The following is a 27,290-nucleotide window of genomic DNA, read 5'->3' on the forward strand; positions in this document are numbered from 1 at the left end:
TTTTTCTGTACTGTACAATTCATTTAAAGTGTCAATTTATTGTCTACAAATACATATTTGGTTGTGTTACTTGTTTGAATCAAACTGTGTTAACCTGCCCCCTCGGGACAAAAAAATGGTATGACTGTATAAAGTATGCAATCTGATATAAATTAATGTGGATGTCTCAATGTTGTCACAAAATTAACATAAATTTGGTGTTTAAAATAGAATTTATTAATTCTGGATTGCAATATTATTAGCAGAATGTTTGACACTAGTTTATTTCTGACCAATAACAGCACAATACTCAGCTGTTAGGCACCAATTTCATTTGTACTTTTGATACACAACACTTCCCCAAAAATATGAATGACATATCATTTTTTAAAGAAAGTACAGTCCATTATATAGCAGCAGTATACAGCAGGGGTGAAGATGAATATTTTTCCATGAGATGGCCAGGGTGTCACAATACCTCACTGAAGGCTGGCTAGCGGGGGGATTACAGTATATAACTGTAAATGTAAATATTCAGTCAATAAACAGTGAATAACTGGCCGGTATAAAGTAATTTTCCCGTTGGTGTGGAGGTGGTCAAAAGAGAGGCCTGGCAAAGGGTTGCCATGGCCACCAAGTAGCTCGACCCGATTCTAATATATCACTTTCCTGAAAATTTCAAGAAATTATCGACAATTTTCTATTCTTCTTTGTAAGTTCTGTTTCATGATCATAAAACTGCTCTGAGAGATCGTTTCAGCCGCTATCGCAGATACAGATATGGCCGATCACTAATTATGAGGAGGAGGAGGATTTATTATCACTTTATTTTTATTAACAACAACAACGATTTATGATTACCACTTTTTATATAATACAATATATTTATATTATTATTTTATTTGAAATGTTGGATCAGACCTTCTCCCACATGGAGCAGAATAAGGCTTCACAGCTGCAATCTCGATCTATTTGGCGTAGAGTAAATAGTTCAGTCATGCAGTCTTTGGATGATAGAGTTTTAAAATCTGTATTCAGTAGAGAACAAGTGGCAGACAATTCCTCAACAGTTAGAGGTATATAATAGAGAGACAAGGAATGAAGGTCAGTCGCTGCAAGATAAAGTACCTGTGTGAATGAAAGTGAGAGCCATGCAATGGTAAGATTGCATGGTGTAGAAGTGGACAAGGCGTGGGAGTAAATGGAATAAAATATTCAGAGGAATGGGGAGAGGGGAGGAGAGATGAAGAAGAATACAAGCAGAATAGTTTGGTGTAGAAGGACTGCCCAATAATTCTTGAATGAGGTAAATATAGGTGCCCTACTGTCTGAATATACAGTAATGTGGCAAATATAAAATTTCAGTATGCGGCATATCGTGCAGTATAGGGTTTTAAGTATTTAAATATTTTCAAATGAAATAAAATATGACAGCTAGTGATTATGATGCTTGGAATAAAGGTTTTTTTTTTTTTGATGGGTCTGGCTCAAAAGGCCCTTCAATCAATCAGAGGGTGTGGAAAGGACCCTTTGAGGCGCCATCAAATGCAAAACAGCAAGCAACAACGGATTATTATTTTGTATAGAAGCTGAACTTTAGCTCAACCCCAAGCACTTGACCAAATACAGTTAGTTTGTTCTTGATCTTTTGCTAGCAAAGAACAGGTAGAGGTTTTATTCACAATGGGGTAAATTTGATGAGTTCTGCCTCTTCGATGAATGAGATCTATAATAAAATGATCACTTCAAAATGTACTAAAAATTTTGATGAATATGAACTATATTATTTAAAAGTAAATTCATTTTCTTCTGGTGCCAAGAACAGCAAATGCCTCAAGCTATGTGTCAAATTATATTCAGAACTGCGAAAATAAGTTTCAAAATCCCCCCCTATGGCCTCAACTTTATTGATGTTAACTCGTGCAATCACAAAGACGGATTTTTATGTCTATTCAGAGTCCAGTCATTCAATAGCTAAAATATCTACAAAATGCCAGGGACCAAAATCACATCGGACAAAAAGGAGGATTTTGCCAGACTGGATTCAAGCAGAGGACCTTAATAGTCTGTCTGATTGCCAAAATGAGACTCAAGTTTTTAACATCTAAGAGCATAATAAAAGCTGAGCGGTTGAATCAGAAGGAGCTGCGACGAAGAAGATAATCAAATAAATATAACATTTATCGTAAACTTGGAACACTTAAGGTCCTCACCTAGAAGTGTTTGTACTCTTCTCTAAGTACAAGCAAGACTCAATGAAAAGATTCTGAAGCTTGAAATCACAGTCATTTTTCCCCAAGCTTCAATCCAATATATAAAGTGCCTGTCATTGCAAATATTGATGTGCCCACGTATGTACTTTCAGTTTGGAGCCGACTTTTTTTTTTTTTTTTTTTTTTTGGCACGGCGCCTCAGGACATCAATATGTTTCATATACACAGATGTCCTGACAGCGGTTTGACTTAATTTGCTGTCTCAGCTGAGTTTTTGTTACATTGATTTCTGCTAAGATTAATGGAAGACATGAGAAACGTCTCTGAACTTTGCAAGTCCATTTTGAACCTTGTCAAAGCCACATCATGATAAATTATTGATGTACATACTACATACATATTGTATTCTACTGTATATATTGCTAGGAATATATTTGTTCTCTTGCCTTTCCTGTGAATTCAATGATTGCATCAATGACAATATTCACTATATAGAATAGAATAGCTTTATTGTCATTGTACACAGGTATGCAGATATATGTTCATATTCCATTATTAAGAACAAAAAATATTTACAACATATCGTTCACACTTTTGACCAATTAAGAGCCCTCATGAAAATGACATGAATACTGTACTACTATGGCCTAATAGTGTTACAAATTCAGCTGTTTTGCTTTGCAACACATTTGAAAACTGTGTTTTATTGAGGACATTTTTCTTGAAATGCTTCAACCCATGAATATTTCAGCCTACAAAAAAATGGTGTTTGACAAGAGGCTGATTAATTAATATGTTAATTAAATGGGACTATATTTATACGAGTGCACTTGATATTCTGTGCACACACCCAAGTAGTGCGTAATGTTTTGGGAGTAAATTTTAAATGCTATTACACCCAATATATTTTCTAATAAATTCCACAAAAAATCACATTGCTGTTGTCCAATTTAACACTGACTAAAACATGATAAAACGGCTAATATGTAATTTAACGATTCACCTTCAGACTGGTAAAATCATGGTATATACAGTGACTTGAAATCAATTGGTGTCAAAGTACATTTTTGCGATGAAAACCGGCCTAGTCCCAATTTCCTGCAAATAGCAGTGGTCAACAGTGAATATATTGTTGAAAAATAAATAATAATTTTAAAAAGATAATGACACCCTGTCTAGACATAGATTTGATCATTGCAGCTTGGGTTTCAGAAAGATTCCAAGTAGTCACTATGCTGGTATGGAATGGCACCTTTTTTCAAAATCCCTGAGTGCTTTTTGATTTATTGTTGAGCAATGTATTCATGTTACATAGGAGAGAAGATGTTGTGGGAGGTGGCTTCGATTTGCCCGACAAACACTGCAGTGTTGATAATGAGCACAAGGTAAAAGTGAAAGCCACTATTTCATGTATTCTTAATGATAATACTTTGAATGATATCCATGGGATATGATTGTGATTAGTTTTGTTTGATATTACCAGTTTAGCCGTAGTTCTGTAAACACCATTCATCTTTAGTGTCTTTTGTTGTGAGAAAAGCTGATGGCGCTGTCTTTTGGAGAGAAAATATAAAATAGAAGAAGTAAAATTATCGTATTTTCCGCACTATAATGTGCACCAAATTATAAGGCGCACCCTCAATTAATGACATATTTTAAAACTTTTTTCCATGTATAAGGCACTGGATTAGAAGGCGCACCCTCAATTAATGACATATTTTAAAACTTTTTCAATCACAATATAGTAATACTCAAAGTAATACCAATAATAACTCAAATAATAACTCTAAACTCTCAATAGCATAATAACTCAATGTCAATATGACCAAACTTGTTCAACTGTAAACACAGAAAAGAAAAAGGTAAAGCTTACTCTGTCAGTTCATTAACCATCTACGGATCCCAATCTCAATAGTGATCCATATATAAGGCGCACCTGATTTTAAGGCGCACCATCAGCTTTTTAAAAAAAGATTAAGGCTTTTAGGTGCGCCTCATAGTGTGGTAAATACAGTAGTTGTAATTGTTTATTTATTTGCTTTAATGGCCAAAGTGCTGATGTGTAGCCAATTAACTCCAATTAAGATTTCATTGTCTGAGTAAATCCGTCAATTGTATTTTTTTTTTGGTCCTTTTTGCTATCTTTAGTTCCAAATGATTACTAGTGTCAAAGTTATCAATAAGTGAGACCACAGGCTAAGAAAACAAACTGAGCCCAAATGTCTTTTATAAAAGGAGAAGGTTGATCTTTTAGACCAAACCCTTCTAACAAGCCTTACAACTGTTGTTGGAGTCAGCAAATTACTTATTTCCACTATTAGTCTGAGACATTGCCTTCTTTAAGCAGAGGTTTTTCGATAAGAAATTGCCTCTAGCTTCCTTCCCAACTTTAAAATACCACTCCCTGAGTACATACTGATAATTGATGACATTTGTGCTTTAAATGTGATAACATGCATTTTCCCACCAATTCGAATTACAGCCGCCTGTTCAAGTGTCATCCAAAAATCCTGTAAAATTGAACTGCTGCAATAACGTGCCTGATTGAACTTTTGTTTCACCAAATTTTAAGGCCGTGGTGATTTTCTTTGAATGTAACATAGTATTTATTCATGGTCTGAAAACAAGCCTTCTAACAAAAATGTGCGATTGATAAATATCTCTTAAATGACAATCTGAGAATAAATGAATATTGAGTCATGAATCGGCATACGATTTACAGCTCAAGAAGGCAGTAGACTTCATCCTAATACACATTTCATAATGAATAATAGTTTAGACATCAAAATTCTCTCACTGGCTAATAAATCACAAAAAGGCATCCATGTCCAGGCTGTCACATTATGAGCAGGAGAATAATAAGAAAAAACCTTTTTCCATCATTTTTTGCCTTTGGGCCATGCTGTGTTGCATGGTTGGTGTGCTTGAAAAGTCAGAAACTAAATTGAGAGCATATTTCTATGCTTCAGTCTCTCAGGTACACTCAGATTGTACTACAGTGTGAGAACAGCAGGCTATCTCTAGATTTTTTTTTATTAAATATAAAAGTATATAGTCATAAAGGAAAACCGACCCCATATTGAATTATCAGTATGCCTTCAGTTGTTCATTTTTCAGAGTTGGCATCTTTGAACACAATATCAGAATGATCACAGAAAGCCATTTCTCACTGTGTTCCTCTCATTAACCACACATGGAGTTGCAGGTATTTGCAGCAAAACGCTGGGGAAGTGTGCTCATTTTTTATGCTGTCTTGTGCTGTGTTTTAGCAATCGAGTTGGGGAGGGAATGAGGAAGGAAAGTTTTTTTTTTTTTTTTCTGGGAATGGTAGCGGATAGCAATTATTTAGCCTCAGGCTCGGTCGCAATCATTCAGGTCACCTTGACTGTTAGTCCAAGTGGTGTACAGGAACAAACTTAACAATCGGCAACAGGCGATATCCTAGGGGCTTGACATTTCTCGGGGCCCCCAAACGTCTCATTCCAACTGATTGCAGCATTGAGAGGAGTTTATTGCTGTGAGTGTTGTTGCATGATCTGTCTGTATGTGTTGCTGAACACAGTTTGAATATTCAGTCTTTAAAAGTTTAATTACCTCAACATTGCTGCCAAATTTGTGAACTCAACTCAAACACGGAGATTTGCATTATTTGCTAGCATTAAGCTTATTTTGAGTCTATTTTTCCAAGTCTAGAGTCTTAGTGTACTTTCTGAGTATAGTTTTCGAGTCTACTTTCTGAGTGTAGTTTCCGAGTCTACTTTCTAAGTAGTTTTTTAATGATGCTTCCTGTGTTTATATTGGATACTTGTGGATGAAAACATTCTACTTTTCCAGCTTCTAGTCTAAATTCTAACCCTCATGTGACAAGCAGACCGCGGATTTACAATGTGTGCAACTTTTTGTTTTAGACAGCTTTGAGCCAGCTTTTTCCTTTTTTTCAGAATTGTTCACCATCTGCCAACTTGCACACAAATGCTCAGAGAGAGCAGAATTCTGATTAATGAAGTTCTTCCATTTAAAGCAATTATTATTGTACAGAAGATTGATTGAATCTTCATCACAAAGATATGAGTGCTGAAGCGGTCAAAATGGTAAATTATACTAAACGTTGATTCATGATCTTCTTAATTAGAGTTAAAGGGATGAAATGATTTGCTTGTTAGATAATAATCTTCAAGAAAGATTTGAAGACTTTTTTCTAGCTCGAATACACATTTTCAGCTGATGACAAATATTCAAAACAGGCATGAATGATGTGGAGAGCACCATTACGAAGATTGCCCTGGGCCCTTAAATGTTAAATACATGTATCCCAGAATACTATAACAAAATCTGAATTTTGATGTGATGAATTTGCAGCATAAAGAACAGCTAATGCTATAGGAACTCACAGGTAAGCTTTCACTGATACGACTCGAGCCTGAAGCCCCAATAATATGCTCAATTAAGATTGCTTTAAATTCAGGATCAAGTGGGTGTAGGTGAGGGTAACAATGACCTATTAGAAATGATATAAACAATCACTGCTATTTCCCATAACCACACTTCTGATGAGATGCACATTAATTGACTATCCATCATGTTATCATACTTTATTTTTTCTTAGTTTCTACCGTTGAATGTAATTCAAGTTGCATGCGGGATATTAAAAGATTACAGAACTGCTAATGATGATTAATCACACATGCACGCACACAACTCATTAAATGAACAGATAATTTATTGTCAGCTCATTTTAAGGTTCCAGTACAAAGAAAAAGCAGACCAGAAAAGTGGTTATTACTCTCACCTTGCAGCAAAACACTTTGTAAAATTGAACCTCGTCATTTCAACATACCGTATTTACCGCACTATGAGGCGCACCTAAAAGCCTATTTTTTTTTTTTAAAAAGCTGATGGTGCGCCTTATAATCAGGTGCACCTTATATATGGATCAATATTGAGATTGGGATCCGTAGATGGGGAATGAACTGATAAAGTAAGCTTTACCTGTTTATTTTGCGTTTTTACAGTTGAACCAGGTTGGTCATATTCACATTGAGATATTATGCTATTGAGAGTTTAGTTATTTGAGTTATTATTGTTATTACGTTGAGTATTACTATATTGAAATTGAAAATATTTTAAAATACGTCATTAATTGAGGGTGCGCCTTATAATCCGGTGCACCTTATCGTGCGGAAAATACGGTACTGTAGTAGAACAAAACAATACCCAGAAATAAACTTGCTCCAGAAAATGTGAGAAACGAGACTCGAGAAAAACACAAATGTACTGTACAGTACTGTACTGTGTGTACTCCGAGTGGGTGACACACTACCCAAACAACAACAGAGTGACAACAACAAACAACAATGACCCGACAAGAATGGAAACAGGAAACTCAATAATGAAAACTGATGAGACAACGATGAACACCTGGGCAAGACGCAATTGGTGCAGGGAGATGATTGGAGGAAAACCTTTTTCTCAGTGGGTCGCGCCGATAAAATCATAGTATATTTTTTTAAACCTTTAAAACAAACAACAAATTGAAGTGTATTATTCTTTCATAATCCTGTCCAAAATAGTACAAGTACAACATTACTATTAATCATAAAACATTAACATCAAGTTTGTCATTTATTGAAAAATATTCTGGTCATTTTTATACTTTACAAAATCATCTCACCGGCCTGAGGGCAAGAACTGGCCTGAGGTCCACATTTTTGACACACCTGCACAATGTGGTGTTTAGAGGTCATTTTATTTTACATACCCCTTGGAGATCAGGCTGACTACTCAATTAGCTTATAGGAAAATTTGCAGCGGAGGAATATCGTCAGCCCTTTCCGAGTGCTGGCACTGCAAATAAAAAGTCAGCATAAGAAAGAATCTGACGTCACAGCAATGTCAAATTTCCTGATATCATGTCAAACACGAGAAGCATCAAATGAACTCTGACACCTGTTGAACCACTGTAGCCCTTTCATCAACAGCGCGGACCTGTGCAAAGTGGCTTTCTAAATAAATCATGGAGAACTCTAAATGTGAGGAAGGAACGACATACACACACTCCTTGCAGCCTCAGGCGATGTTGCAGAGATCTCTAACTTTCAAACCCAAAGGAGTTACCTGTGCTGACAACAGCAATCAAGTCATTTAAATCATACAGCATTTTTTATGGATGTTGTTCCCTTGGCGATTAACACCAAAGTGTTAGAGTTTAACATTCTATACCCAGTTTCTGTGTATGACTACTAATATAAATATGTTCATTCATAGTATTTTTAATCATAAGCAATAACTACTACAATGATCTCAAAGTGTCTATTGCACCCTGACTTTGGGACAGCGTGATGAAATTCGCAGTAATCAAAAGCACACGATTTTTTCTTTTTTCTTTTTTTTTTTTTGCAAGATCCTTCACAGCAGTAGATAGTTTTAAGATATTTTAATGAGGACACTGAATGAAGGGAACTCATTTCAATGAGAAATCCAAGTGAAGCCGAGTTCCAAATTGCCAAAAGTTAGATGCTGAAACACTGCAACAAATTGCATCAGTGAGGCACAATGAAACCTCTGAATGTTTCGTTAAAATAAAAAAAAAAAAACACCTTTTTTCCTCGAACAGAAGCCTCTCAGGATGGTTCTTAAATTATTGTTGTGTGAATGTGCGTGGTATTGTCAGCCTTATCAATAAAAGGGACTGGAGACAAAGAGCACAGCTTGAGTCCAAACTTGCGGGGGGAGAAAGGTTTTGCCTTTAAGACCAAATTGTACTGAAGTGAGTATTTCTCTTTAGCTCTTATTTATTTCTTTACTTTTTTTTTTTTAAAGTATTACAATGTATTTTTGGACTACAAGTGGCCTCACATTAAGCTGCACCAACAAAAAGTTAAGGGAAAATGTCACATATAGGCCACACAGGACTATAACATGGAAGTTCGGAACATCAGATATTTACGCAGAAAGATAGCACAAGGATGTTTTTTAAGTTTTTGTTTCTAGAAATAAGAGTAGCACCGACATATTCTCAACATAACACTAACCCACTCAGATTGTTAAAATATTCCACCAACACAATAGTAACATGTCTGATTGCTACATCCTGGTAGCAAGTATAGTAGCAGTTCAAACACAAAATCAAAACTTTGATAGCACCTTCTTCTGATTCCCTTTGCTAACCCTGGTGGCTAGTAAAAAAAAAAAAAAAAAAACGCAGATAAAGCTGCAGTGTTCAAATTGTGAGGAAAAAAATATGGTGTATTTTTTTTTTTATTACAACATATTTTGCCATTTAATTTCTTCAACATTTCTTGATGGATTCAAACTATTTCAACTTCAACATATTCAGAAAATCCACGACCACCAAACTATTATTTTTCTCGTTCCTGACTTTCACAATTTTCCCAGTCAACATTTTTCACTCCCAAAATCCCCATTCATTTATTATGGAGAATTTAAAAATATGTTCTGATTCGGAATTTGAAATGTTCAGGTTAATCACTTCACTTTGTGATACATATTTTCCATCAAATATTTATAATTTTTTAACAACATAAATTTTCTTATTCCACTTTTTTAAATCCTTCTGCATTTTCCTTCCCTTGTCAAAACATTCCAACAATTAACACCTTGCGGGATATTTTATTTTTTGTTTCAAAGATTCACACTTTTCACAATACAACATTCCATATCAAAATATATTTACATCCTAGCAAATTTAAACTATTAAAACTCTTCAGCTTTTTTTTTTCCAAATTTTCCCCCCAAATTGATCGTTTGATTTCCCCAAATTTCAAAATAAAAGCAAAAATTTCAGACTTTTATTTTGCTGTTAGCTGTAATTTTACCATTTTAAACCAATTCTCATATAGACGTCATCGTTATTGCATTTTATTCTGAGATTTGATTTTTCCAAAATTAAATTGTTCAACCATTCATAATACATTTTTTTCTCCAGAATTTCTGAGTAAAAGTATGAAACAAGAAAAAAAATCTAGATTTTTCATAGTTCCATAATACATGATCCCACACTGTAGTATATCATTCCATATAAAGTTCAATCCCAAACATTCCAGACATTTCCATAATTTTTCTTTCCTCTATAAGCATATCCCTGCAAATGCTTCATGCTCCACACACAAAAAAAATGAATTTAGTTCATAAATATTCTTTCGTGGTCACATTTAAAGCCCAGTTAGCCACCTCACTAATAAATGCCTGATTTTCAACAGTTGGGGACTATATATTTGCAAAATAATCTTTATTGTAAAGCAACAATATAGTTGGTATTTTCAATGTTCCTCCTTGCAGCAGTCAGTCATTTTTTCTTTATATGTTATAACCTAATACTGAAAATAAATGAATTTCAGCCTTGAAAGTTGTCTGAACTTGAAAGACGTTGAACGTCTGAACAGAAAGAATTAAAAAAAATGCTGAAGTTCAATTTGGTGATTTCTTGTCATCTTTCTTTGACAGCTGTTCATTCCGCTGACTTTAAACTCTTCTTTGTAGAATTACCCGTGAGTTCTTTTTTCTAATAAATATGACTATTCCCTTTTCCTTCATCCTTTTTCAAAGTCATTCAATTCTGAAATTGTCCTTTTTTGTGGTTATCATCCAGGCTGTGTGCAACATTTCACATGTTCTTCATCAAAGACATTTATTCTTTCCTTTCCATGAGGTTACAAGCATCAGAAGAGAGAAGCTTTCGCTCCTGAAAAATTGTCTTTTATTTCTCCTCCACCTCCCCTGACATTTACAACATGCGCCAGTTGCCCTGAAGGTCATTTCCATTTTCTCCTTTTGACTTGCAGCTTCCTCTTCACCCGATTTTGCTCAATTCACGAAGTAATCACAAGAGCACTTCATCCACACTGGTTTGGGGATTTTATTTAGCCTTAAACATATACTTTAGACTGTGAAATATTTTGTTGGACATTTCTGTTATCAGTGAGCCTATAATTGAAATCCTATGTATCCAAATTTTGTACTTAATTATTGCATTTACAACCCACTCAATCACTCAGCTATTAAACAGAATTCTAATGATTTATTATGAGTTGTGTCTTTAATAGTACTTGTCAAGTCCACTTTAATGTGACAGTCTAATACTGTATATACATAGAAAATGAAGTAATATTGTGATTAAAAATGCCATGTGAAAGCATAAAAAAATAAAGTCCTCGTGGCACCATTGCTTTTTGTACAGTAAATGAATCCTCCTGAGACGCAGCTTATTCATGTATGGCCACTGTTGTGTCTTTTTTTTTGTCTCAGCAAGACAGTAAAGTATCCAAATAATTGAGACATTATTGGAAAGGCCAGGTTGTTCTCTACTGAGGACACTAGGACTTAGTAGGGTGCCTCAGATGAATCAAAAGATATGGGAAAAAAACTAAAAGAAAAAATTAAAATAAAAAATAATAATCATAACAATAACGGTAGAATTGTTGAATAGTATAGAATTTGCATGTTCTCCGCTGAACTTGTGTGGGTTTTCTCTGGGTAATCCAGCTTCCTCCCACATCCCAAAAACTTTTGGAATTGTCCTCAGGTGTGTTTGTGAGTTTAAATAGTTCTTGCCTAAAGTCTAACCTGCTATGCTTCAGCAAGCAGAAAACCACATGAGGACAACAAGCACTGAGGAAAATGGATGATAGATAATAAAACAAAGTGTACAAAAAAAAATCAACTTCTGGCATGTAAACATTTTTTTTGTTTGTTTTTTAGCATTATTAAATTTGCAGTTTTATGAGCAAGTCATATAATAGATAAAGGTACATCTTGTTCAACCAAAATTACTTCTCATTCTCATCAATAAACTTGATCAAAGTCAACCCACCCACTTTTTTTGTGAGCATAGTAAATTTCTCTCTTCCCTTTTAAATATTGTCCCTCTGATACTAGTTTGTGCGTTGAAAGAAAAACATGGTTTATCTTAATTGTCCTTTTAGAGGATTTAATTAGTGATGCTGTTAAACAGTAGGGATTTTTATAGTAATTCATTATGCTACAGATTGACTTTATTTGTGTTGGTTGTTTACACTAAGAAGGGGAACCTAATAAAACCCGACTGAAATCTCCATATAATGGATTGTTCCAAGTGTGCGCAAATCAATTTAAACAATGTAAGCCTGTATTCATTATTTAGCAGTACAGCCATAAAAATTACACAAATGCTACTCTGTGGGATTCGTTTTCATGGTTTAAACAAATAGTGGATCAGAGGGCCTGCTCACACATAAAGTATAGGAAAACAAACCAGAAAATCCTGTTATATTTCCTATTCCTATTTCCAAAATATCTGATATTAGCTGTCATGTGCGGGGCTACATTTATTTAGTTACTTTTGTTTTATTAAAGTATAGGGCTGGGCAATAGATCAAATTAGTTTGATCTGTTGTGGTAAAAAACTTTTGAAAAAATTTTTTTTGAAAATTAGCTAAATCATGAAGTCGATGTTTTGCACAATTGGCAGAATTCTGGAGGAGCGGTTTAGACAGGACATGGTTACAATAGTGACTTTACTTATTTAGTGTAAGCCATTTTCCTTACCCAAACACTAGATAGAGATAGATAGATAGATAGATAGATAGATAGATAGATAGATAGATAGATAGATAGATAGATAGATAGATAGATAGATAGATAGATAGATAGATAGATAGATAGATAGATAGATAGATAGATAGATAGATAGATAGATAGATAGATAGATAGATAGATAGATAGATAATCAGTGAATGCTTAAATTTGTGAGCTCAACGTGTATTTCATCAAAATATTTGTTGTAATTTTGATTTTCTTTGCATGATATATTTGATTTCCTGGGTTACATCAGTCTACAAATTATACTGATGTTGTGGTATTGATATCACAGAATGGTCTGATAAAAGACATCTAAAGACTGTAGGATTATAATGGTCTTCATTCAAGATGTCAAATATTAAAGCTTAAATATGAAATATAATGTATTATGCTAATTTAAAATGCATTTTTTTATTCATTTATTGTAGAACATTTTAATGTTTGACGTTGGATTCATGTAGCACGCTTTTTTTTTTCTAATAGGCCATATTTCTTGGTGTGGTACATATTGTTGCACGTTTAAAAAACTGTATGTCACTTGACCAGTTTGTTTCCAAGATTTCATACTAAAAGAATAAATAAAAGCATGTATCATTCCTGTTGGTATTGTATCACATCATGTTAGTATCAAAGAGTACTCTAGACTGCAATTACTATTGTAAGTGAAACGTTGTAATGGGACACCTCTACTGGTGAGCGTTTTTTCACACTAACAAAGCATGCTGCTATGATGTCACCTTGGAACCGATTTAAAATAATTCAATCTATCATTTGTCTCTTTTAAATTAGAACCAAGTCTTAATAGATGCAGGTTTAACCAATATAATTAAGCGACACCAACACTCTTTTCCAGCAGAGGGCAGTATTAGTCTACACGGAGAACGACGGAGACATTTTACCCGAACAACCTAAAACTGGCTTTCAAAACCCCAGTTATTGGAAAGTTTAGTCACGTGGCATTTCATGACCATGAAAGATGCTTCTCTTAATATTTTTGTTTATAATGTCCTCATGGGGGTGCAGTGGCAGATCCAGTTTGTAAGGATAGAAATGGCACAATTGTCATTAACTTGAGCCAACCAAATGTGTGTAGTCTTTTTTGTCCTTTTATATATATTTTTTTATTGTCTCAGGTGGCCACGTACTAAAACTGGTGTTAACAGCATGTTTGGAGGGAATTGACACTGCGGGGCTGTGCTATCATCGATGTTTATGGGGTGCTGCCACAGAGAAGAAAATAGCCCTTCATTTGTATTCATGCATTTCCAAATGGGGTTATCATTATCAGCAGCTCCAAGCTGGAATACATAACATTTAATAGCTATATAAAGTCTGGAGATAATTCTACCATCTGCAGTGGGGTATTTCATCCATTTGTTTTCTATACCACGCATATAAATTCATTCCAGGAGAAAAGCATACTTGATTGGGCATCATTCAGAGAGCACGAACATTGTACAGGAACCTTTCATACTTCTTATGTAAGGAACCTTTTCATCATTTAGTCAAAATCTTTAATTAGGGTTCACACCTCTACGCACACAGTGTATACTAAGGCTGGGGGGAAAAAGTCGACCAGGTCAGGTAAACATTGTCCTCACTATAGTAAACCAATTATTTTTTTTCCTCTCAAATTCCATTTTTTAGATATCAAAATAACTCAAACATGACCAAAAAGGTAATCCCAGATGTCACATTTTCTCCAAAACAAAGGTATTCTGATTCAGATACCATTTTTGAGGAAAGTAACATCCAGTGACATGAATTTCAAATCAAATGTTGGTCACACTGTGATTCCCTCTCCTCACAAGCTGCTGGCTAGATAGATGGACACTGATCAGACCCTTCCTTAGTTGTGTTGCTCCATTTAATATACATGAAATAAAACAGATATTTGAAAACATGGTTTTGAAGAAAATATCTTTATTTGTCTTTCCAAAACATTTTATAAATGTCTTTCTTTTAGTGAGTGCTTACCAAAGCGCAAAAAAAAGAAAAAAATCATCAGAGGCTGATATGATCATAAAATGTTTAGAAGCACTGAAGAGTAGCAAAATTATTGAAACAAATCGTTTCTGCATATGGACAATCACTTAGTAAAAAATACTTTACTGCCGCATTAATAAAGTGCTAAGACTTTCTGATACTCTAAATTCCAGAAAGGCAAAATAAAGTAAATAAAATTAAAGTCAGGCTTGGCATCTGAAGTTGATATCATACACAAAGGACAAATGCATCATTTAAAAAGCTTACACTCGTTGACATGACATTACTCATTGTCATTATCCTGAATCGAGAGCTTTTCTTTTGTTTTAGCTCGCAAGGCCTACAAGGTGAGCAAAAGCGCATCTAATTGTAGGCACGTTATTGCTGCGCTCTCTGATTCATTGCAACTACCCAAAAAGTCAAGTAAAGCTGAAAATGTAAAGAAATGCAAGGCATTTTAAGGTTTGCCTCCTTGAACAACTGGTTCTATACTCGTCTCCAATTTTACTGGTGTACTGAAGCCTCGTAGTCTATGATAATTATTCCTCCAGTGGAAAGTAAACTACACCAGTTTAAATGGAACCTCTAAAGATGAAAATATCCTGTTGAGCATACAAATTACCTTAGCGTTTTCACAAAGTTATTCATGAAAGTTCATTTCCTTAATCTCTTAACTGTAGTGCCATGACCGCCTTGCTGTGCCCCCGCAGCTTTTGGATGTAAGACAATGGCGTCATCCTCTCGTGACTGCTGCTTGGCAAAATTCACAAACACCTAGAAGGAAACATAAGTATGTTGAAAAACTATATACGCACTTATGTGTGTGTGTGCATGTGTGTGTGTGTGTGCGTGTGTGTGTGTGTGTGTGTGTGTGTGTGTGTGTGCGTGTGTGTGTGTGTGTGTGTGTGTGTGAGTATACCCATGCACACTCACACACGCACACACACACTGTATAATAGGGCTGGGGCAAAAAGTCGACCAGGTCAGAAAAACTTTAAAAAGAGGTTGACTAAAAATATCCACCCCGAAGCTCGAAGTCTGCGCCGCCATTTTCTACATTCACCTCTAGTTTAAATTCACACAGTGTTGCAATGGCAAGTCACATTGATAGCATCCTCCCAAAAACATCCATCCATCCATTTTCTAGAGCTGCTCATCCTAACGAGGGTCAGAAGCTTGCTGGTGCCTATCCCAGGCAGGGGAGACCCTAAACTGGTCGCCAGTCAATTCACACACAGCGATGACCAACCACTCACACACCCAATCACAGCTAAGGACAATTTAGTGAGTCCAATAAACCTCCTATGCATGTTTTTAGAATGTGGGAGGAAGCCGAAGTGCCTGGAGAGAACCCACGCAGGATTGGGGAGAACACGCAAACCCCACACAGGAAGTGAGGTGGATTTGAACTCGGGTCCCTGAACTGTGAGACGGATGTGCTAACCACTGCTCTGCTGAACCGTGTCTCCCAAAAACAGGATATCACATATAATGTGTCATTTCTAAAAAAAAAAAAAAATGTCACAACTGATTTTAAAACCACTATTACATGAATAAAGTACTTTAAACGTTATGTATATGTGAACTGTGTGCTAGTTTGTGTTCGCTGACCTTAAATATAATCGCTAGTGCACTAATGCTAGGCGTGATTGCCAATTGTTTGGCATAGGCAAATTGCTGTCTGTTTTACTGTCTAATAATTCATGCGCGTCGAGGATAATTAACAATGAGTATTTATTAATTTAATGAATGATAACAAATATAGCAAAATTGGGAGGTGGGTTCTAGGAGAGGGGTTGATCTTTCAATTACTCAAAGGAAAAATTGATAGGATAATAGATGCAGATTTTTCTTTTTTTCTCCAACAGTACTTTACCTGATCCAGGGTTGTCTGTGAAACTGAGTAGTCCTCGATGTTGAGCTTTTCTTTATTAGCAAGAACCATCTGAAAGATCCTTGCCAGGGAGGAGGAAGCAATTTTATACTGCAGGGTGTTATAGTGTTTTTCTCTCTGGATGCAGCCTGGGAAGGTGCTCTCCATGAAGGCTTCGGCCGGATTCAGATCCGGTGCGCCACCTGCCTTGGAGGCCCTTATCTTCATGGTCACCACATATCCATCGCCAAATCTGGATTTAAGCATGAGACCAATTATTGAAACATGGCTTACTGATTTCCTCACTGACATAAGGAAGTCTCTCTGTATCCATGCACCATTTGCACAATCTATTGAAATCCAACAGAAGAAGTCTTAAATAGTATTCTATGGTACTATTAAGCTGCATGTAAGTCAGTATAATTGTAATGATGTTTACGACCCACTTGTATTTGAGCTGCTGAATGGTTCCCAGACATTTGAAAGATCCGTTAACCATGATGGCCAAACGTGTGCACAACGCCTCACATTCCTCCATGCTGCCAAGGGACAACTATCATGAAAAATTCTGCGCACACCAAAATTGATGATTACGATTTACCTGTGCGAGGTGAGTACAACAGCTCGTCTGTCCCGGATCACGCTTACGATGGAGCTCCAAAGGAAGCGTCTGGAGAGCGGGTCCATCCCTGTTGTAGGCTCATCCTTGTGGAACACAAAGACACATACACGCATTTAGAAACACCTACTCATTCTAGTGCGGTCGTCTTCTTTTGGGGCTCACCAGCAACACTAAAGCAGGGCAGCCAATCATGGCAATGGCTGTGGAGAGTTTCCTGCGGTTCCCTCCACTGTAAGTTCCAGCACTTTGGCCCGCATACTCAGACAGACCCAGCTTTTGAATGGCCCACTCAGCGATCTGCACAATCAGACTTCAATCATTCAAGATGCAAGGACAATATGAGTAACTGGAGAATGCAATTCCGAAAGAGATTGTGTGTGAAGCCTGAATAAAAAATGTGGAATCATTCGGAATGATATGAAATGATGTTGAATAATATGGAGCAAAAATGATGAGAAAAATAACATGAAAAGAAAAGAAAAATGAAATGAAATGACCTGGAAGGAGATGAATATGTCAAAGTTGGAATGGTGCGAATCCATTAAGAAATGTACAAATTGTAGGGGATACCACTCAAGAAACTGATTTTTTTTTTTTTTTACCATTTGGCATCAGTAACTGTAAAACTGTTTTAAGATTGTAGAATTGGAATTGTGTGAATCGATGAATAAAAAGAAATAATGGTGGTGAATCTCGTACAGTATATGAATTTGTGAAAATGTTGGACCAGAAAAATAGGAAAATTACAAAGAAAGATTTTCTAGATGTGAATTTTTTGATTGCTGAAAGGCAATTGAATGAATTGAATATTTTGAATTTCCAAGAGGAATGAAATCTTGGTTTTGATTAATCTCACTGGAAATTAAGGTTTTTTAGCGTGAAAAATATGAAAATTTGAGAAGCAAAAAAATACTGCAATAATTTTCTGAATAACCGGAAATTATATTAAGGGAATCAGATTTTTAAAATGTGGGGGCAGATATAAAACAAAGAAGTGTCTGAATGCAAATGCAATGGCTAATGCAAAAATCGGGGGAAATGTATGGTAGAATATCGTGTTTTCAATTCGTCCAAAATGAAGTAATAAGTGATAAGCCCAAAATGGGCTAAATTTGACACATAAAGATCGTACCTCTCCACCTACCGTTTGTAAGCATTTAGGCAGAGTGGCATATTGAAAGTTGTCATGTTTTGACGATCCACGCAATATTTTAGCCTATTAGTGTTTTTTTTTGTTTGTTTGTTTTTTGTCTACTTTTCCTTTGATATCACACATCAAATACATCAAAAAGCCCAAGTTCTGTCAAAAATTTCTCCAGGGGTTAATATGCTTTTTTAATAACTTATATACAGATGCACACCCATACACAGCTATATGGAGATTTTATATCTGGCAACCCTTCTCACCCTGCTAATTTCAGTTTCTGGTACCCCACGGAGGCGGGCATAGAGATGAAGATGTTCTCTTCCTGTTAGAAGTTCATCAATGGCATCAAATTGTGGGCAGTATCCCATGTTCTGGTGGACGTCCAAAATGTTGGTCAAAATGCTGACCGCAGAGGGAGGACAAAAATAAAAATCAGATGTTAAAATCAGACCATTGATGTATGATATTGATATTGATGTTTTACTCAAGATGATCCAGGGTACTACTTTGTAAGGTACTAATAATTTGAAATACACATTACAACTTGAAGTGAAACTGAGAACAAAAAATGCCCATTATTACCAATTTAAATGAATACTTCTTTATAATGTGCATACAACAAACCTGTGACCAGCAACTGACGCGTTTCCCGTGGTGACAGCAATGTCTCCAGTTAACATTTTAAATGTGGTGGTCTTCCCGGCCCCATTTACTCCCAGGAGACCAAAACACTGAGTATTCAAGAGGAATGAAATATAAGAAATGATTGCATTGATTGTCTCCTTTATTCAACTTGTATGATTGACAAAACAAACCTCTCCTGGTGATACACCAATACAGATCTGATCCACTGCAGGAGTATAAGTCCCTGTGTATATCTAATGGGGCATAGACAAGAACAAAAACATCTTTAGGAATGATTATTTCATTTATAAAGTCCCATTTTTGATTGCATTTTTGTATATAACTCAAGCACAAAGACATATTTTTATATTTTTTTAAGAGTCCAAAGATTCAATACCAGATATTTAATAGCTTTTTATATTTTTCAAATGTTCAATAAATCAATTCGGAAAGTAAGTATTAAAGTAATGAATTACTTCAGGTAATCAACTTACTTCAGGTACTATATACTAAAGTAATCAATGTCTTTAACTAGTAAAAACAAAAAAGAGACCTGCAGTATAACTGTAGTAATCCATTACTTTAAGACTTTATTATTCAAAGCGATTGATTACTTTAGTACCTAAAGTAGTTGATTACCTTAGGTACTTAGAATTTCAATTCATTCAGTACTGTCCATTTCAGACCCTCTGTTAGCAAAACACTTTTAAAATTGGAAAAAAAATGCAAATGCAACTGAATATCTGTAAAGATTTTTTGCTCTTTAATACCGGTAGTAATCTATTACTTTGAGTAAACATGTGTAATTACAATCAGACATCTTACTGTTGTGTTTGTTTAGTATTCAAACAATCTGACTAAATCTGTGTTCTGTTGAAAATAAAATATGTTGCTTCTGCTCCAATTGCTAAATGTGCAGGTATGTTCGATCTGTGTTAAAGAAATTTTGGTGCTCCTTTTATTTCTAAACATGCAGGCATGTGTGTGTTGATTCTCAGAAAAATACGGGACTCTAGAACCTGAGATTGAATGTCTGAATTCGTAAAAAACACGTACAAATACGTTTTGGCCAATTAAATGAGGTTTTAAGAATCTAACCTTGGAAAGGTTGCACACATGTAAAATGTCACTGGTTTTGCCACTTTTGTAGATTCTCTCTCTTTCCTCAGCTACATCCAAGTCTTCATCCAGAATAGAAGGCCGTGGGCCGTCTGGTATCCTGACAGAATTTAGACAAAACACAGTCAAATCTAGTGTATTAAAACTAGATCTGCATTTAACTTGAAGACCATAAGATGACTCTTGATTTAAAAAACAAAACAAAACTGAAATCCATGGTTTGAGGTCTTGTCATCATACCAGTGATCCAGGAAGAAGCGATACTGACAGAAAATGTTGAAGGTGAAATAGACAAATCCCTCAATTGCCATGCAGAAGAGGTTCTTTCCAATGAAATCCCAGTCGTAAGGGTCTGGGCTGTGATCCTCACCTAAAAACATACTGAATTTCAATCAAATACCAGTTGTTGGCAATACACAAGAAAAATAACATTTTATATCAATTGCCCTTTAAAAGTTATGTCCAACTTGTCAGGGTTGTTCCTTATTTGAATTTTTTCATAGAAGTTGCTGGAAGCTTAATGCGATGATCTATTGAGCTTGTTTCACAGCGACTGATTCCATCATACATGCAAGTGTGTTCCGCATTACCAAAACGAGTGAAGATATCAGTCACAGCCTGGTTGATGGCCATGTCAATGAGGCCTCTGCCCAGGCAGTAATGAGGAAAGATCAGCAGCGCGCTCTTCAAAAGCTGGTTGAACTTGTACAAAGCCTTAAAAACAGCCCAACGCATTCAAGTGACACAGCATTCAGGACAGATTTTACCCGACGAGGCTCCTTACCGTGGTGCCTTCAAAAAGGTCCAGGATGAAGGTGATAGCGCTGCTGTTGATACCTATAAAGAGGTTGATACAGGACAGAGACACGTAGGCTGTGCTAGGGACGCTGAACATGTAGGACATTGGGTACATCATAGGGGTGACGGACCAGCTGGGGGAAACAAAATAGGGGGAGTTGATTCAGTAAATTTGAATTCAAAGTCAATTACACACACATTTTTAAGCAACAATGATCAATTCTGACTCAGAAACTTTATTTAATGTCTGTTGTGTTGATGAGCTACACACGCTGGCAGGGATGTGCAAACTACAGCTTGGGGGCCATATGCCAAACTGCCACCCACATTTTTGCGGCCTGCGTGGCCCACAATACTATTTGAAAAGTAATAAAGTAATAAAAGTAATTAATGAAAACGTTTGATGGTGGACTGCAATAGAAGTGTGAAAAAATCCTACTTAGTCTCATCACTTTTAACCATAAACATTGCAGTTTTCTTTTTAAATAACTACTTTTTATACTGTAGATGATCTATAATTGCGTTTGTGATTTGTTTTTACCATAACTGGTTGTGCTTGATTGCAAGGAACAGTGATAATGTCCCTGGGTCACTTTGACCCGAGGTGAATTTATTCACCCGAACGTGTCTGGAATGTTTAAAATCCAAATCCAATTCTTTGTTTTATTAAGTAATTTATGTTCATTTCTCAAGAACAGCAATAATATCTCAGGGTCAGTATGACCCAGGGTTATCTGTAGTATTTATCCAAAAGTGTCAATAACTCTGTTTTATGATTGTTACGCACAAAGTAACAAAGGCAGTACTTCATTTATACCCATGTGTTACATTTGTTTCTTTGCAATAGTAATATCATCCCAGGGTGATGTGTAATCCAAAAGTTTCAGGAACATTTTTTGTGTACAATCCTGCTAACTAACAACTCTTTGTAATAAGTGTTAGGGTTAGGCTGGAAGGAAAAGGTTTGCGCACCCCTGCTCAAGGGGTATTTCAAATGTAAGAAAAGCGGCATGTCTGCCACCTAGTATGAACGTGGTTAGGTTTGTACGCTGTATGAACGAGCACAATGTAATGTACATATTTGTACATTTTTAACACTGGTGTTGAATTGCAATACAGCTCAGGAGTGTTCCTAATATACGGCCTCTTCAAATTTCATTTACATCTTAAAACTAAGCATTATGACAGCTAGCATATACCAGCTCAAATGTATTGTTAGAATGAGTTATGTTAAATGAATATTTTGTACACCTACCCATAAAGCATAAGTAGTGCAATGAGTGGCTGCAGATTGGTTGTTGAGGTGTAGCACTTTTTATCAAAAAAGATGAAAATCTGCACCACCATCAGTGCACTGATAGAGTAGTTTACCTGTAAATGCAAAATATAGTTATATTAATGGTTTCATTTCAAACATCAAGAATAACCATGTTTATACATTATTCGGTTATAAGAGGTACCATGTCCCAGAGGAAATTGGCCATCCAGTAGATTAGCGGGCTGACACCACTGACAAACTGTAAATGTTTGGCCTGGGTGACCCTTTCCTGGATGAGATAGAGGACAAAGCTAGCTGGGACAAAAGACATAGCGAAGATGACACAAATGGCTACCACGGCATCCACCGACGTGTTCAAGCTAGGGGATAGAAAGAAAACCCAGAAAAATGTCAAAACTAATACACCCTTGGATACTGGGTAACCAGTTAGTACCCACTCACACAGTGATTTCAGAAAGTTGCTCCTTGGTGAGGTTCAGTGGGTGGTTGATGGCCGTGATTCCGTATTGATCCAGGTGAGTTCCTCTCGGCAGGTTTGCACGTAGGATGGCGTTGTTGGCCACGTTCATGAAAGACACCATAGCATGCCAGCCCTTGTTGTTGTACCATACCTGTACAAAGACTGACTGTTACCGTACACACACAACAAACGCTTTAGAAAATCACGATTACTTACCTTAACATTGTTCTGCGTCTCCATGTACCTGAGGAATGTGCCAATTTCTCTCAATGTTTGTTTACAGTGGTCTCCCTGCAAAATATTAATAAAATATAACAATGACAAATGCAACCGTAATACCCCAATACGGTACATATTTATACCGAATTGAAAACCATGACAACAAACCAAATATATATAACCATGGTCTTAGTGAACCTTTCTGCCCCTTAAAGTTAGTTAGTTAGTTAGTTAGTTAGTTAGTTAGTTAGTTAGTTAGTTAGTTAGGTAGGTAGGTAGGTAGGTAGGTAGGTACACTGTACACTATCTTAAGGACATTACCCCAGTAACGTTGAACATTTGACCCAGTTGCGCTGCTGTATCCTGGATTAACTTTGGTTGGAGTTCTAAAACAGGAAGCTGACCTCCGACTGATATCCCTCCATACCTGGAACCCACAGACAGAAATTTTTGCGTTTCCAAAAAGCACTGACCACTTTTCACCAGGAGAGGGCAAAATCCACTAAAGCACTCAATGGAAACAGAACTATGTATATAAAGTACATTACCTTTGTTCATTCACCCAATATTTGCTCTTTAAACTGGAAAAAAAGCAGATTTGTATATCTGGGTTCAGGATTTTGCAAAGCTGTGATGAAGTTTTTATTAGATGCAAAGGAGTACACACCTTGTTCGGATGAGACTGGGGTATGTTTTCACCAGGTAATCTGAGATGTTCTTACCAGTTAGATCCATAAGAACATCTCCCGTTGACTGAATTCTCTGGTGCAAAAAAGCAGAATGACATTTCAAGTGATTGAGTATTTTGACTTGTCTTTGTTGAATACCTGTGGGGGTGGAAGACCTCCGGCTCCTTCGGGGCACGTGGGCAGCATGGTGAGCTTCCTGTCTGTGCTGCACTGACAGTCTGGAGACGGTCTGACGGAGTTCCACTCTGGGTCAGCCAACATTTCGATCACAGAGGGGTTAACCAGGAGCATCTCCCACTCTGTGGTGATGTTGTTACATGGGAAATCTCTACCGGGGAGACAAATTGACCCACGCGGTTAAACAAAACCGTAAAGAGTGTGACGTTTATAAGATCAAGTGGAATTTATAGACGGAATTAATTAAGGTTTTGTTGTTGTGTCACCGCTGAGGCAGGCCGGGGGAAGGGTATTATGTCACAATGGTTCTCCAAAGGTCTTTAAATATCATGCGTCTACTATAAAAGTGTGACATTTACTCACTCCAGTGGTTCATCCGCCATGCAGCGTGTCCCAAAGCCCGGCCTGTTTAGCAACACTTCACCAAAATGTCTCATCTGGGCATCCGCAGGACGTTCATTACTAAGAAAGCGACAACAATAAATTACCATTAGAAATTTTGAGTTGAAATTCAAAACAAATGTTGTTTTACTGTGTTTTAAAATTAACTGCTCCCATGTTTGTGACTTCACAATGGCGTTAGCATCTCTCTCACCTGAAGAAAGTGTACTGTCGGCCATACATCCAAGGACTTAATGTCATACTTGGATACTCCCCAAATGGTGGAACGATCAACGTGAAGGTCAGAGCCAGAAAAACAAAACTGGCAGGTAAAACAATCTACCAAAAAGAGGGATCACAACACTGTCAAAATACTGGCAAATAATGGACAAAACATGTAGTAGTGTCATTTCGTGTAAATCTGGTTACCTGAGCAAAAAAGTCTTTGCAGGAACGCGTAGTGTGGTGTAATCTCTTGATCAGCAATGCAATGAATTGTTTGACTGCCAGACACACACCTTTGACCTGATATGAACCCCGGCCTGCGTTACCATCCTTGCCATCAAACGGACAGGTTTCCAAAGGCTCATTTGTGTCTGTAACACAGCGCTAATATTTAGCAACATATATCCACATCTTGCATTTGTGATGGATTACAGTCTGCAAGCAGCAGAGTTTGGGGGACTTCTCCTCAATCTGGTCAAGCTAAATGCTAATACTACCATTGACTAGCGCCGCCCTGGTAGAAGCATGAAAGCCTAAGGTAAGATTTTTAAAATAAACATGCAATATATTGGTACAGTATGTCTTCAATGTTGATGACATTTTCAGCTTATGCGTAAGCGCAGCATGACTGACATCTGCCCTTGTATGAAGCCATTTGCGCAGTTTGCTTTTATCCCCCAAAGCAGTGGCATCTGTTCAGAGCTGTAAGGCAAATGCTACTACTATCACCTTCAGGTGGCTCCATAGAAATAGCCACTCTGTTGAATCCACAGAGGCTAGCTCGAGAAATCTCCTGTAATGTTTTCTTGTCTGAGACAGCGGGTTGTAAAAGAACGAGATTTAAAAACCAGGCTGACAACAGTGAAAAAAAACACAGATGAAATTGACTTTTCTTACCTTGAATGTATTTCTTGTTGCTTGCATATCCATCAGCAGTGACTTTTAAGAAAATCTACGAAAAAACAAATTACTCATTAATGCGTAAAATAATACCATTTAAAAAAAACAAACAAGATCTTTCATAGAATTGCTGTGTGTAGCGTAGAAATGAGATCTGAGAAATCTGCCTTGTCTGTCTACCTCTTCCAGCGATGTGTCAGACACACCAAAGCTACTGAGGCCGATGTCCTCCAGGGTTTCCTCCAGCTCCCTGAAGAGGCTGGCGTAGGCCCTCGGTTGGAAGTCATGACTTGGTAGAAGGTAGGTCATCTCTTGGCCGATGGCCTCAATCAGACGAGCCTGCGGCACATGATGATGCACCAGCGCCGTGATGCGTTCCATGTTACCTGCAGATGCAAAACATAGGCTAAACCTTCAATCCTTAACAGTTAAGAATCCTTATTTATGCTTTATTTATTTATATAAAGCAAGTAGACAGCTCTTTAGGTGTCTCACACAAAGTGCACCAAACGATTCTATTGTTCTTCAAGATGGCGTATGTCTATCTTGTGTACGTATTATCTATATTCAACCTGTCAGCTGCTGCTCCCGCATTCATCTCTGCTGTTTTTGGGGTGAATTGGGGGAAAAACAAACACCACTTTCGGGCTAAAAATGTATGATGCATTACCAGTAATTACATTACTTTTGTAATCAATATATATATATATATATATATATATATATATATATATATATATATATATATATATATATATATATATATATATATATATATATATACCATAGTCATATAACCATAGTTGTATAGGGGATCTGACCACAATCCCATGCATAGCACTTTTGGCCAGAGAATAGATTCCATTGTACAGTCATGTGGAAGGTGAAGAGAATTAACAGGTTGAACGAGTTGGCGACATACTGCTGCCTGAGGTTAATGCAAACATTACCATCCATTTGTCTGTCTGGAGCCTTACTCTCCTCTTGGTTTACTTTAAACTTCGAACACCTGGAGCACTTACAGGAGCAATTTTCTGAACAGACATCACCATCCTGCAGGACAAGGAGGAAGAAGAGATAGCATTGCTTTGTATGGAAAACAATTCTGAAAGAGCAAAATGCATTATTTAATTTTCTCCAAATCCAATTTGCATACATACAGCTCCAGGTTCGCCCATATTTGGAGTGCCATATTTCATTTTTCGCACAAGCGTGAGATAGAAACCGGCGCCAAAGCAATTTTTGAGAAAAATTGGGGAGCCGCAGCAATATAGACGCCCCTGAGAGATAATAGCCACCCTGTCACTCAACAGGTCAGCCTCATCCATGTGGTGGGTGGACATGATGACTGTGCAACCTGAAAAAGGGACAGAGTGAAGGAAAGTGTTGATAAGAGAGCTTAAGTAATTATGAACAAAAAGAAATTCACATCACGATCACTATCAGAACATTTAAACTACATTTGCCTACCAGGGACTACCGTTACCTGCACGGTATTTTAGTAGAAGATCCCATATGGAGCGTCTGGAGTAAGGATCCACCCCTGAAGTGGGTTCATCCAGGATCACCACTTTTGCACCACCAACAAATGCCAATGCAACTGACAGTTTCCTCTGCATGCCTCCTGAAATTGCATCACGCATACGCATTGCAGATTTGGTCTGTTGCACCAGAAGGAAATACATTTTACCATGGTTCAAAGTCACAGTAATCAGAGCCGACCTGAAAGATTTTGTATCAGTTCATCTCTCTTGTGTGGAAGTCCAAGATCTTGGAGCATACTCTCCACCTCCTCCTCGGCCTCCGCTATTGGACGGCCTTTCAGGAGTGAGTGGAACAGGATATGCTCAGCGACGGTCATACTGTAGAGTCACAGAAAGTAGACAGAGAGCCATTGTTATATTAAATCTTGCCGCACTATACTGTATTTTTACTCTACTTTGTAGACTGCTATTTATATACATATGTTTCTAAAAGTCTATAAATTAGATACATATATACACCGATGTTTATATATATATATA

At 36.7% G+C, this 27,290-nt stretch overlaps 1 protein-coding gene across 3 annotated transcripts in view; it reads right to left on the reverse strand.

The window, feature by feature from the left end:
• Positions 1-14,670: 14,670 nt before the first annotated feature.
• abca4a (ATP binding cassette subfamily A member 4a) overlaps positions 14,671-27,290 on the reverse strand; it is a 31,970-nt gene continuing 19,350 nt past the window's right edge. For 2 of the 3 annotated variants that reach the window (XM_088402442.1, XM_088402444.1), the window contains 30 exons: positions 26,989-27,128; positions 26,753-26,890; positions 26,427-26,623; positions 26,217-26,319; positions 25,447-25,652; positions 25,264-25,318; positions 25,096-25,176; positions 24,571-24,737; positions 24,356-24,480; positions 24,124-24,222; positions 23,722-23,911; positions 23,562-23,656; positions 23,443-23,475; positions 23,216-23,321; positions 22,892-22,966; positions 22,657-22,826; positions 22,397-22,574; positions 22,192-22,307; positions 20,923-21,070; positions 20,729-20,852; positions 20,379-20,508; positions 20,118-20,238; positions 19,211-19,273; positions 19,020-19,126; positions 18,656-18,797; positions 17,411-17,545; positions 17,228-17,331; positions 17,073-17,165; positions 16,630-16,879; positions 14,671-15,527 (listed from right to left, as the gene is read on the reverse strand). In XM_088402442.1, coding sequence (XP_088258568.1) covers positions 15,408-15,527; positions 16,630-16,879; positions 17,073-17,165; positions 17,228-17,331; positions 17,411-17,545; positions 18,656-18,797; positions 19,020-19,126; positions 19,211-19,273; positions 20,118-20,238; positions 20,379-20,508; positions 20,729-20,852; positions 20,923-21,070; positions 22,192-22,307; positions 22,397-22,574; positions 22,657-22,826; positions 22,892-22,966; positions 23,216-23,321; positions 23,443-23,475; positions 23,562-23,656; positions 23,722-23,911; positions 24,124-24,222; positions 24,356-24,480; positions 24,571-24,737; positions 25,096-25,176; positions 25,264-25,318; positions 25,447-25,652; positions 26,217-26,319; positions 26,427-26,623; positions 26,753-26,890; positions 26,989-27,128 — 3,811 coding nt within the window. In that variant the 3' untranslated portion in view covers positions 14,671-15,407. The remainder of the gene's footprint in view (positions 15,528-16,629; positions 16,880-17,072; positions 17,166-17,227; positions 17,332-17,410; positions 17,546-18,655; positions 18,798-19,019; positions 19,127-19,210; positions 19,274-20,117; positions 20,239-20,378; positions 20,509-20,728; positions 20,853-20,922; positions 21,071-22,191; positions 22,308-22,396; positions 22,575-22,656; positions 22,827-22,891; positions 22,967-23,215; positions 23,322-23,442; positions 23,476-23,561; positions 23,657-23,721; positions 23,912-24,123; positions 24,223-24,355; positions 24,481-24,570; positions 24,738-25,095; positions 25,177-25,263; positions 25,319-25,446; positions 25,653-26,216; positions 26,320-26,426; positions 26,624-26,752; positions 26,891-26,988; positions 27,129-27,290) is intronic. The other variant, XM_088402443.1, reaches the window with a different exon arrangement.

Source organism: Hippichthys cyanospilos, chromosome 19 (assembly GCF_059441005.1).
Source record: "Hippichthys cyanospilos isolate Australia breed blue-spotted pipefish chromosome 19, RoL_Hcya_1.0, whole genome shotgun sequence".
Taxonomy (NCBI): domain Eukaryota; kingdom Metazoa; phylum Chordata; class Actinopteri; order Syngnathiformes; family Syngnathidae; genus Hippichthys; species Hippichthys cyanospilos.